At 38.9% G+C, this 13,406-nt stretch overlaps 1 protein-coding gene across 2 annotated transcripts in view; it reads left to right on the top strand.

Annotated features, from left to right (window-relative positions):
* FTO (FTO alpha-ketoglutarate dependent dioxygenase) overlaps positions 1-13,406 on the top strand; it is a 253,219-nt gene that overhangs the window by 21,833 nt on the left and 217,980 nt on the right. For both annotated transcript variants that reach the window (XM_075188839.1, XM_075188840.1), the window contains exons 2-3: positions 7,398-7,475; positions 11,963-12,563. In XM_075188839.1, the coding sequence (XP_075044940.1) occupies positions 7,398-7,475; positions 11,963-12,563 (679 nt within the window). The remainder of the gene's footprint in view (positions 1-7,397; positions 7,476-11,962; positions 12,564-13,406) is intronic.

Genomic DNA, 13,406 nt, shown 5'->3' with positions numbered 1-13,406 from the left:
TATTTTACTTTAATCAACAAGAAAAATAGTTCATAGAAAGTACAAGCAGTGTATAAAGCTGTGGTTTCTAAAATCCATATATTTTAAAGCTATATGATGCACTCAGCATGGACAGTAGATGATATGCCATGGAAAATGAGTTTTGGAAATAATACTTTAAAAATACGTTTAAAAAGTAATCTGTGTTAAATTTTGTAAGTCATTTTTTTTCTCTGATGTTCATTGTATCACACTAAGATTTTCTTAAGTAAATGGTCTTGTGTACCTGCTATTTTTGAGTAGGCTTAGTCAGACTGTTGTATTGTACCTTCTACACTTTACAACAAAAGTAAACACAGGGTTGAACTGTTTTGTATCTGTCCTTTGTAGGCATAATCTGTAATAAAGGATAATTGTTTATTTTTGTTTCTGTCAAGATAACCACTATGCAGCCAGAATTTTTCCAAATTGAAATAATTATACTTATTAATTCCAAGTACTGTTATTAATAGTGGTGGGCGTCTGATGACCTCATTAACAGTATTCTGTCACAGTGTGAACTCAGGGCATTCATTCAGGCCAGTGTGTGAGTCAGTGGTTGGCTGATTAAGTTGCTGATAAGATGTCATCAAGGGGCAGATTAAATTGTTAATAAAGCTGCGCTTTAGTGCCGTGTATACGGTGAAAAGGAAAGCTTACTTTTGCTTGCACCCCTGTGAGCCGCGAGCAAAAGTGAGTAGTACTTTCAGTAACAAAAACATCGCTGTGTAGTGTCTCGTGGCCATTCCGGGACACTATACGCCGCAATTTTGTTTACAATTGAATCTGCCCCGAAAGGTTTATCATAGGCTTGGGCTGCATGTAAACTTCATGTTGCTGGTCCTCTATATATATATATATATATATATATATACAATATAATGGTTCTATACAAAGTTAATGTGCAGCTAAAATTTGAAGCAGAAATAATTTTTGGTGTTTGTTAAGTGTGTGTGTGTGTGTGTGTGTGTGTGTGTGTTAAATATATACACACATATACATACACCTTGCAGAAAAATGGTAATTCTACAAGAACAGTTATGCTTCTTCATTCATGTTGTATAGTGAACAATCTTCTGCCTAATACATCAGAAACATATCCAATGTGCCTGTAATCTTAAAAATACCTCTAGGTGTCCTTACAAACCTACAGTACAGTTCAGATTTACAGGACTGTTGTATCTACCTCTTTGTCCTTTTCTGTTTTTTCCCGTCAGGAAGTTTGTTTTATTGGGCAAAGGGCACAAGCTAATGTATTCATTTCCATTCTGAGAGGCATTTAAGACTTCAGCAACATGCCCTTCTCACAGCTACAGGCCTGTTAATGAAGCAGATTTGGTGTAATAATTACCAGGAAGCTGCCACTAACTACAGTGCTTACAAACACCAAAGGTGTAGAGGTTCGTGACTAACTTCACATTCTGTAATAAATAAAGCAGGCCAAAAGGGGGACTTTAGCTATGTGCTTTGACCCACTTACCAGACAGCTAGTCACCTAACTACCGCTTAAATATATCCACGCCTTGACTGTAACACTGCTTTGTGTACCAGGTCAAGTCTACATTTATTTTTTGGAACCAGTGAGGTTAAGAAATAGAAAACATTTGTTTTAAAGGGCCACAAAACCAAAAATACAAACTACTATTTCAGTGGGGAGGGGGAGGGGGATCTTTCTCCACAAGAACCACATTATTGTAGATCTATCTTTATTCACATAAACAAGTTGTTTTGGTCTTTCAAGATGTATTTTTTTTTTCCAGAAGGAAAAAAAAATGACATAGAGACATATTGTACTTCATTTAAAATGCATACTTCAGTCTTTTACATATGTGGTCTTTGTAAATGCTTCTCTTTATGAAGCATTGAAGAATTAGAAAAACACAAATCCAGTGCAGGGAATTCATAATGCACCTGGGAAATTATTCAAAAAATATGATATTTTGAATAAGCCGTGACTGCCCTAATGAGATTACAGTATTTAAATATCAGTATCCAGAAGCATTAAAAGCATCCGTGATAAATGTTATGGATTATAAAGTTTGAGAAATAATTTTCACAGTAAAGAGCACTTCTAGACTTGTTATATTAAAGATGGTACAGTGTGCTTCAGGTGACAAAGAAGTGCTACATTTCAGTGTGTGTGTGTATGTGTCGTTTGTGTGTATTATTTTAAAAAGTGTGATTTAACACTTCCAGAACCACACAGGGTCACTGCTCTTGCAAACACATTACTTCTCCTTCGAGCCCAAAAGGTTAAGTGCTTGCGCTTGAATGGCTTCAATGATATCTGCTAAGTACTCTGTGCATATGCATGATGCTGTGGGAACAGGGTTGTAGAGTTGTTTATTACATGGAGGTAGCCTGGTGTGAACAGTCATTTGGATGAGCTTGGTAATGGATGTCCAAAGTTTATCCTAACACACTAGTTAAATATCTTCCCCAGCTCAGAGCAAAGTCTGTTGAACATTTTCATTATTTTACAGTGTGTTAACTTCAGTTTTTATAGAAACATATACTTTTTGTGATTTTAAATAAATGTATTTACTTTTAAAAGGGCATTTCTCTTATTATGAAACAAAAACAGAGATAAAACAAGCCTGCGATCGGTATATCCCATATTCTATATGGTACCAGCTGCATGGCAATATAAATGCCCATATATACATACCAAACAAAAAAGATAGTTGTCAGCGCTTATCCTTTACACTGTATATCTGTGTGTATCTAGCAAAATGAAAGCATGAGGTATTCGTTCATATTTTGATCAAAACATTTAAGCCTGCATCTCAACGTCATGGGCACTTCATTTATATGCAGGTCCTACACTGACCTATATGCAGTGTAAAGGATAAGCACTGACAACTGTGTTTTTTTTTCTCTCTTATTAATGCATGCAATCTAGATTGTCGGAAATCCTTAACTAACAATAATTTAGAAAACAAATATTTCGACAGCCAGTAATGGATGGTTGATGTATTGTAAAGAGACAGACCAGCATGCTCACCATAAAGAGGTAATCATATATAGTAGACTCCAAAAGTCAAACTCAATAGTCAGGGATTGATAAAACTGTCAATTTAAGCAAGTGTTAACCAAAAATGTCCAATAGGGTAAGTCGAATAAGAAAGAAATTTATTTTTTGGGCAGAAGTCTGTCCCCATCCTTCTCTCTGATACGTGGATCGGCAGCACCTGGTGGCTGAGAAGCATGTACAGGATGCTGCTGGCCATTCCTATTATGTTTTTAACACAATCTGAGTGGCCGGGCAGGATTTTCTACTTGCCTCTCGCCACCAGGCACATGTACACATTGTGCAGCCCTCTGGATCCCCACTGCTTCAAAGCATGTCAGGGAACTGCATAGTATCAAGAAAACCGTATTAAATGAAGAGTGCACCGTCCACCAGAAAGTCTGCCATCCTTCTTTAGAATAGATTTACCTTGGGGCTTGGCCCACCTAAAAAAGAAAGGTGCCTTCTGTTAGGAGTCTATGAACGCATTAGTCTGACTTCAAAGAGGACATGTGATCGAGATTTGCTGGGTTGACAGCGGAGGGGGTGGAAAAACAGAGGTAAGTAGCATTAAGCCTTCCAACCATATGCCGAAACATAGGTGTTGTCGAAACCTTGTGAGCCTGATTTTACGCTGGAGTGAAACCTCAGTTTTGCAAGGAAACGGGAAGCTCTTTTGGTCATGTGATGGCAGAGAAAGGAAAGCATGTGCTATGAATGTGTGCTGAGAAAAGGTGTGTTCCAAGGCCTTTCTGCTCACACATCATATGTCGGTGTAACCATATGCCACTTGGCAAACTGTAAATCATTATTAGCAGCTTTATTAAAAACTCTAAGGAACGTAATTTATATAATAAAAAAGTGATTTCTATTTATAACACACCTTATTTTTCATGGCATTACAGCTTGAATAAAGATTGTTATGCAAACAATTTAAGAAGCCAAATATTTCCATATACTGCATAGGTATGTATAGAAATAATTTAGTCATAATAGTGGTCTTTTTTATAGTCAACAAGAGATGAGGAGTTTTCTACTGGGAAACAATATATGTGTGCGTCTGTTTACAAATGTATTGGATCAGATGATGTGTTGGGATGTGGGCTCATGCAGGTTTTATCGCCTAGCTTTTTTGCGTGAATACTTATCAAGTGTGCTACTTTGGTCCAAAAGGTGGAAACCGTAGGCCACTGTCACAAGTCATGTTTGAATAAAATAACTCCTGCAAGCAACCATTTTGTTAAAGAAACAGGATGATCTTTAGGTGTATAAATGCAAACTGTGTGTCTTTTGATCATAAAAGGTGCCAACTAAGTTATTCTGTTTTATATTTTACAGTACATGAACAGATACAACATTATAGAGTTAATGATCCTTAAGTTCTCTTTGTACTGATGCTGATACATAGGGTAGTTTGTATGCAAATAACACTGAACTGAAGAAGATAAATATTTCTCCTCTATACACATAACATTATTATTATCGTAGATTTGTAAAGTGCCACAGTGCTTAGCAACGCCATACAGTAGAGAAAACAGTACATGCCTAAAACAAGGATCATACAAAGTCATGGGCGCTCAAAGATCATTGTCTAATCCGTCTGAAGAGCTACAAATTGCTGAAAAAGTTAATGCTGGCTATGATAAAAAGGTTTCAGGACACACAGTGCAGCACAGCTTGCTGCATATGGGACTGCGTAGCCACAGAGCGGTCAGAGTGCCCATGCTGACCCCTGTCCATGGCCATAAATGCCTACAATTGTCACTTGAATGCCAGAACTGGACCATGGAGCAATGGAAGATGGCCTAGTCTGATAAATCATGTTTTCTTTTATATCATGTGAACTGTGCGTGTGCGTCGTTTACCTGGGGAAGAGATGGCACCAGGATGCACTATGGGAAGAAGGCAAGCCGCGGAGGCCGTGGTGATGCTCTGGATAATGTTCTGCTGGGAATTCTTGGATCCTGGCATTCGTTACTGAATGTTACTTTGACATGTACCACCCACCTAAACATTGTTACAGACCAAGTACACCACTTTATAGCAACAGTTTTCTGTGATGGCAGTAACCAGTTTCAGCAGAATAATGCACCCTGCCACACTGCAAAAATTGTTCAGGAATGGTTTGAGGAACACGACAAAGAGTTCAAGGTGTCGACCAGGCCTCTAAATTCCCCATACTTCAGTCCGATCAAGCATCTGTGGGATATGCTGGAAAAAAAACAAGTTAGAGCCATGGAGCCCCCATCTCGCAACTTTCACTACTTGCTGCTAACGTCTTAGTGCCAGATACCACAGGACACTGTGAAAGTCAAATAATTGTATGAAGCAAATTAAATTGATTAATATTGTTTTACCATGCGATAGCGACCAGTACGTGACGTGTTATGATGCAATCGCACGATAAATAACTCACACATTTACTTGTAAATAGTTCACCTTAATAAAGTTCCAACACACAGTTTTTTATAATCGAATGTCATTGATTCAATAGATTAATATAGTAATGTTAAACTTGTTTTATTATCATGTTTAGTGTCATTCTAATCCTCTTTTCACCATCAGACTTCCGCTACTATCAGCTAAGCGACCGCATATTGCGTATGCAAGTTATGGATGATAGAGGAATAATGATCAGAATGATATTGTTTGTGTAATACAAATAGACCAGTTTTAACTAGCTTTTCGGCGGGAAGATACAATGATGCTATTGGAGAGTTGTCCCCCACCCTTGGAGGGCATTGTTTGAACTGACCTATGACCTGCATTATACTGGACTATCCTGAACCTATGGAAACATGCCAAGTCATCTTTACTGTTTTTCATGTAATACCAACTGTATTTAAACTGGGCTCTGGGACTATCATACATTCTACTTGACCACAGACTTCAGGATTAAATGACTGTATGCTGGATCCAGGGTGCTTGCGTATGTATCGGCTGTACTTATTTTACTGAACTGTTATTCTTTGCATATTGCTATTAAATCTAATTGTGCATTGGAACCACACAAATCCCGGTGGACAATGTTTATTGGTAAGCGATAAAATAACTTTAATAACACCTTCACAGATCTTGTGGAGTCTATGCCTTGATGAGTCAGAGCTGTTTTGGCATAATGAAAGAGATGTACACAATATTAGGCAGGTGGTTTTAATGTGGCTGATCGGTGTATGTGGCAAAAAAGATAGTATGAGAATGGTTTATATCCAATGTAGATGGAGGAAATGGCAAAGGGAAGGCTGGGTGTAACTATTTGAATGTATGAACTTAATTTCATATAATTGTATGTTACATTCTTGCCTCTGTATTCAGTGCAGTTCATATAAATGGGTGTGGTCACTTGCATTATCCTATTAAATTGAGTTCTAAGGAGCTTTTTACTGCTGCATATCACTACATTAGAAGAACATTTGCACATTTGATGTTTTACATGTGTTTTTGTTAGCTGAGCAGGACCAATTCATTGCACAAAAAAATAAAAACTGACTGATCCCTAGATAGAGCCAGTTATAAGACTCATGTGAATATAGGTCTCTTTATATGAAATCTAAAATGCCATTACAGTTAACACAAAGGGGAAATATGCAGTTCTCCGTTTACATAAAGGTGAAACATATTATTTAACCACATATAGGGTGCACCATTTATGAAGCGGTGGTAGTCAGTGGTGTGACTACGGGATTTTCGACATCAGTTACAGCGACACTACAATGTTGATTACTGTAATTGTGATATCTACCAAATGCAGACTTGAGGAAAAAGTGACATAGAAGAATTCTGGTAAGCCAGCTATAAAGCGTGACTGGACAACATGTCGACACTGAGATTCACGTCATTTAAAATAGAGACAGTTACATTGCTGCTATTAAGGGAGCAATGCCAGGACCCGCCGGCTGTATAATTTCCAAGCCTTGGTAAAAAAAACATTATAGAGCCACCGGGTCCTCGCATTGTTACCTTAATAGCAGCAATGTAACTGCTGTACAAAATTACAAGGTACCCCGTACATCGTAATTTTAGACCTGTTTCTAACATATTGAGTTTGAGTTGGCAAGAGGACATCCACGATGTAATGGCAGAACAATTGCCAGTAACACAATCCACTGTCTTTGATGCTGCACACTGGGGATAAAGGAGTAATATAGGGTTCAACTGTTTTGTTTTTTATTGTTAGTTTGTTTTGTTTGTATTTTTCAATGCTTATTTTAAATTATTTGTCCACAGTTCAGTGCCAGTGATAACACATAACTGGTCTACCATGTAAGTTGAACATGTTACTGCCTTGCACAGATTTGAAGTTTTCTTTTTTGCTTAGCATTACAACAAAACGTATTAAAATAGTTTTTGTTTTGATTTTCTTTTTTAGAAACAAAAACTCCTTGAGCAACTTGGGGATGCACATCTTCAGTATGTCACTCCAAAAGATAATGGCTTCAATCAGTTGGTATGTAAATGCAGGAGTGTTAGATTAAATAAATTAGCAAATAACTGGTAAATGTGTATTTAAATGTGCTACATGTGTTATCATCATCCTTTTATATAACGCCAGCAAATTCCGTAGTGCTTTACAATTGGGAACAGACAGTAATAAAACAATACTGGGTAATACATACAGACATAGAGGTAACAGGACCCTGTTCGCAAGATTACAATCTATGGTAGTTTGATACCCAAGGGTAAGTGCTACATCATATTGCATATTGGTCCAGCTAGAATGCAAAGGTAAAAAGTATTGAGTGGACTGTATGAGTAGTCCCACAGCAATGTTGGTCAGAGGGTTGTTGTCTTGTGTTAGCTGTGTAGAGGGTTGTAATAGGGTAACCTAGGGAGATGAAGATGGTGGTTGAGGAATATTATAAGCTTGTCTGAAGGGGTGGGTTTTCAGAGAACACTTGAAGGTTTGAAGACTAGAGGCAAGACTTATTGTGCAAGGGAGTGAATTCCACAAATTCGGTGCAGGGAATGGGAGGATGCAGTGACAATGGAAGAGAGACGCAGATCTTGTGTTGTATTTAAGGTTGTACCCTGCAGATGGTGTGCTCATTTCTTTTCACTTAAACATTCAGCGAAACATAAAATCATAGAGCTGTTAGCCTAACCTAGGGGTAGGCGCCCCGTGGCTCTCCAGGTGTTTGTGAAACTACAAATCCCAGCATGCCTTGCCACCTATCTGCTGGTTATCTACTGGCAAAGCATGCTGGGACTTGTAGTTTCACAACACCCGGAGAGCCACTGGTTGCCTACCCCCGGCCTAACCAGGTCTAGCCAGGCTTGGTATTAAATATTAATATCTATGTGTTTCTATTGATATGTGAGAAATAAAAAAAAATACTATCTAGCATCTGTACACATAGGTCCTGATTCATTAAGCAAAGTAAGGCAAAAAAGTGAGTAAGTTTCCTCCTGGAAAAAACCATGTTACAATGCAAGGGGTGCAAATTAGTTTATTATTTTGCATATAAGGAAAATACTGGCTGTTTTTTCATGTAGGACGCAAATACTTGATAACTTTATTTTTACACTGAAATTTAAAGTTGATCTAGGGCATGCTGTACCTCAATTATAAATCTGTCCTCACATTTTAAATCTACCTCACCCTCCAATACAATATGGTTTTGCCAAGGTGCAAAGTTACTATTTTCTTTTCTTTTTTTGCTTTACTTTCCTTAATGAATCAGGCCCATAATATGTGCTTTCTTTTCCTAAACATTGCCCCAAAATGTTTTTGGGAATAGCTGTTTCCTTATTGAGAACAGTGATTACTCTCATTAGCTATTTTTGTACATTTTAAGATCTTATATCAACTTGATGATGCTCCTGATTTAGTTCTGGAGTGACCATCAGGTAAATGCATACAGCTTCCTATATTTACTAAAATAAAATTGAACATCCAGAGTTTCTAGCTGTGTCATGCAAAAATTATAATTATGCACTACAGTGCTATAAAACAAGATAGTAAAAATCAAATTCACATGCATAAAGGGATTCCCCAGAAATATGATAAAGCATGACAAAAATGGTTGGAGTCCCCAAGCATCGCCTTCTCCACAGCTGATTGCTCCCCTTCAACTATTAATGAATACTTTTTTGACACCCATGCCTAAATGACCAAATGTATAAATTGTGATCTGTTTCTATCATCCATATTTATTACCTGCGCCCATTCCCGGTTACAGGCCTTTTTCCAGGCTACACCCACTCAGTGGAATTTCCTTCATGTGGAGCCGCCGCTCGCCCCTACCTGCGTCCCAGCTGTCATGACAACAGCCGGGATTTCTGTCAGGCAACGGCTGAAACGCTGTTCTGATAAGCGGCGCTTCCCTGCAACTCTGGGCAGCTGGGCGTGCGCTCAGTAACCCTCATATCCTGTTGGCTAAATTAATTTAATATTATACAACTTCTGGGGCTCATTGGGATCCACCTCTTTCCCCTTCCCTGATTGGTCACTCTGTGTATTTAAGGCAGGTAGGCTAAGCCCTCCCTGCCGGTTATAGCGTTCATTCCCTGTGGATTGTTGATCTGCTGTGTGCTGCTTGCTGACTTCTGATAGATTTCCTGTTTTTGACCTTGGCTTTGTTTTGGACCCGCTTGAACTCTGATTGCCCTGACCTCTGCTAATTATTTGGATATCCCTGCTCGCTACCATCCCTGACCCTTTTGCCTGTTTCGGACTACTCTGCCTGCCACGGACCCCTGTGATCTTAGTCGCTACATATTGCCCGGAGAGTTCATGATATGCTGATGTTCTAAGGTTGGCAGCAGGTCTGGTATGAAGGCTTCCACTAAGGACTGAGTTAGGGCCCATTTCTGCACTAAGGGGGATATTTACTAAACTGCGGGTTTGAAAAGGTGGAGATGTTGCCTATAGCAAGCAATTAGATTCTAGCTGTCATTTTGTAGAATGCAGTAAATAAATAACTTGAATCTGATTGGTTGCTATAGGCAACATCTTCACTTTTTCAAACCCGCATTTTAGTAAATATACCCCTAAGATTTTGCTTGTCTGGCTTTAACAGCATAATCATTAAACTCATGATACTAAGCAAAAAGTCTTTCAGAAGAGGTCATCCAGGCTATGCTTAAAGCCAGAAAACATCTGCGAAGAACTACCATAGAGTGTGGAAATTGAACATTTTATGGTGTGAAAGAAAAAGCTTCCATACTTCAGTCTTCAGGTTACTGTGCCTTTCGATTTTTTACAGGATAGTATCGACAGTGGTCTAGTGGTTTCAATTTTCTTTCAGAAGAATTTGGCTCTGATGCCAGAGGTTCAGAAATTCTTGCAAGGAATACTCCATGCCACCATATGTCCCTATCATGGTGCTTTGTGATCTGAATGTGGTATTAGCAGCTCTACAACTACCACCATTTGAGCCTTTGAAAAGGTCACCTTAAGTTTCTTATGTGGAAGACAGTGTTGATTTTGTCATTATCCTCTGCAAGGTCGAGTGCTATATCCTGCAAGTCAACCTATTTAGCACTTTATGATGACATGACTGTCTTATGTACAAAACCATTGTTTCACCTTAACCATTCACATAGTTATCCCTTCCCTGAAGGAGACTAGATATGCAGGGGATCAAAGCTTGCTTCACTTACTAGACATGGTCAGATCACTGAAGATCTATTTGAATAGAACTTCTGATTTAAAGAGGACAGATACTCTTTTGGTTCTTTATGATGCACAAAAGAGAGGTTGGCCAGCAACAAAGCAAACCATTGCTAGCTGAATTAGAGAGGTTATTCATCAGGCCTACATCAGTTTCTGAAAATATCTATACTCACTCTACCAGATCAGTGAGTACTTCCTGGGCGACGTGTCACGGAGCCTCAGCCAAGCAACTATGTCTGGCCATCTAATCCTCAGTCCATAACTTTTCCAAATTTTTACACTTGCAATAATAAACTATCCAGCGCTACTAAACAACACTATGTTTCTATAGATCTGTTTAGGATATAAGTGTAGATGAGATAACATTATATATCTGTCCTTAAAGTAAGGTTGTGTCAGAAGTCTAATAGACTCTACACTCCTTATTATATTGCTAATAATCAATGTCCAAAAGCACGAAAAACTGTAGTCATAAGTCCACAATAATGTATAATGTTCAAAATGTCCAAAAATTCAGTTTTCCATATCCATTACGTCTCTTGCTTTGCTATTTGAATTATTAATCAATTAAGACTTTGTGTAGGGGTTAACCCTTAAGCGTAAAGCTCTTGCACCAACCTTTATATGGTACACCATGTCCCCCCTGTGGTACACCGTATTTTATTTGTTGTTTCTTCAGGCTGTTTTAACATTTTATAGTTCTGAACAGTGCTATTTGAATACTATGACAACCACAGTCACATAGCGCATGATGTCGTGAGCAGAGAAGCTTTGGAACACCCATCTGAACTCTATCTGATTTTGAAAAGCAGATCATGATTTGATAACTTGTTATTTAAAAAATAAAGAAAAACCTATGTCGGATTGGTGCTTTATATCTAATTAATATTTAACATGTATCTAACTCCAATTTTCCTATAGATTGTAAGCTTTCAAGCAGGGTCCTCTTACCTCTTTGTTCATCTTGTTTTATTACTGTGTTTATGCCCAATTGTAAAGCTTTGAAGTGTATTCTGGCACTATATAAATAATAAATAGTGTGCATCCCGCTATACTGTATCACTGCTTCAGTGATATTGTTGTTTTGTTAGCTTTTATTTGTTTTGGTAAGGTATGTGACTTTGATTTTACCTATGGTTGTTTTCATAAATCTGTTTTCCCATGGTGTATGCTTTTGCGATAACCATGTTTTTAGCTATTTGAAATGTACACACCATGCTTTTTTTTTTTTAGCACTAAAAACAGGTCACTGTATTTAGAACTATGGGATATTTGTATGTATGTCAATCTATTACTTTATGTCACTTTTTTCCCCTCAGTGGAGGACAAAATATGCCAAACTTGCCATCCATGAAGCTGAACAAACCCCAGCTAAGTTGCATCAGGTTATGCAGAAGGCATTTTTAACATTGTTTAAACATGGTTGCCTGTTCCAAGATCTTGTGCAGCTGAAAGGCAAAGACTTTCTCACTCCTGTGTCCCGGATTCTGATTGGCCAGCCAGGCTGCACCTACAAATACTTAAACACAAGGCTATTTGCTGTGCCTTGGCATGATGGTAATCAGAATATCAAGTACAACACAGAAGACCTTTCTGATGCCTGCAAGGCTTTTTATGAATTAAATGAGTTTTTGTATAACCAGACAAAACATGAGTTACACAAATTTACTACCGACAAACAGAGGACAGAGCTCTCTGATGTTTCACCTCAGCAGATCTCCTTTCACAATACTGAAAAATGCAACCAAGAGGAAGTGGAATCTTTTAATGTGACTTTGATAAACTACATGAACCCACAGAACATGTCCTACCTTAGGGAGGAACCGTATTTTGGCATGGGGAAAATGGCAGTGAGCTGGCACCATGATGAGAACCTTGTGGAGCAATCCACAGTTGCTGTCTACAACTACAGTTATCAAGGTCAGGACCATGTTCAAATTGTTATTTACGATTACAACTGGTAGGTGAAAAATGTATCCCATTTAAAGTATATGAGAATTACAGGCGACAGGAGACATACAACTTCTAATTATCATATATATGAAATTCCATATATATGATTATTATTATTTATTATTATTAATTTACTTATCTAGGGCCAGCATATTCTGTAGCACTTTACAATTGGTAACAAACACAGTAATAGAACAAGACAGACAGACATAGGTAAGAGGGTCCTGCTTGTAAGCTTACAATCAACACGACAATGAAAGTTGATACATGAAGTGCCACTTATTGCATATTTCTCCGGCCAGATAGCAAAGGGAAAAAGTGCTTTGTGGGCTATGTCCAGGGCCGGATTAACCATAGGGCTAACTGGGCTACAGCCCAGGGGCCTATGGCATCCAGGGGGCCCTTGAAAGTGCTCAGCAGCAGTATTGATCGGTCGGGGGTGGGGGCTCCCCCGGCGCGATCAATGCTGCTGAGCACTTTCACTGCGGTCCTTCCCCGGCGCGCTGTAGTCTCCTTACTGAGGAGATCTTGTGAGTCTCACTCTCATGAGATCTCCTCAGTAAAAAGCGTACAGCGCGCCGGTGAAGGAGGTAAGTGCCGGGGGGGGGCGCTGGCAGCTCGGATCACAGGGGGGGGCCCTCACGTGGGAATGGAGGCCCCCTTAGCCCAGGGGCCTCCATTCCCTTCATCTGGCCCTGGCTATGTCATTCAGTCACACAGCAATGTTGGTTGGGTGGTCAGAGGGCGGTTGCCTTGTGTGAACTGTGTAAATTGTGGTAATAGGATTCCCTAGGGAGGTTAAGAAGGTGT

This window comes from Mixophyes fleayi, chromosome 10 (genome assembly GCF_038048845.1).
Source record: "Mixophyes fleayi isolate aMixFle1 chromosome 10, aMixFle1.hap1, whole genome shotgun sequence".
In the NCBI taxonomy this organism is placed as follows: domain Eukaryota; kingdom Metazoa; phylum Chordata; class Amphibia; order Anura; family Limnodynastidae; genus Mixophyes; species Mixophyes fleayi.
This window is presented reverse-complemented; position numbering and strand designations above follow the sequence as displayed.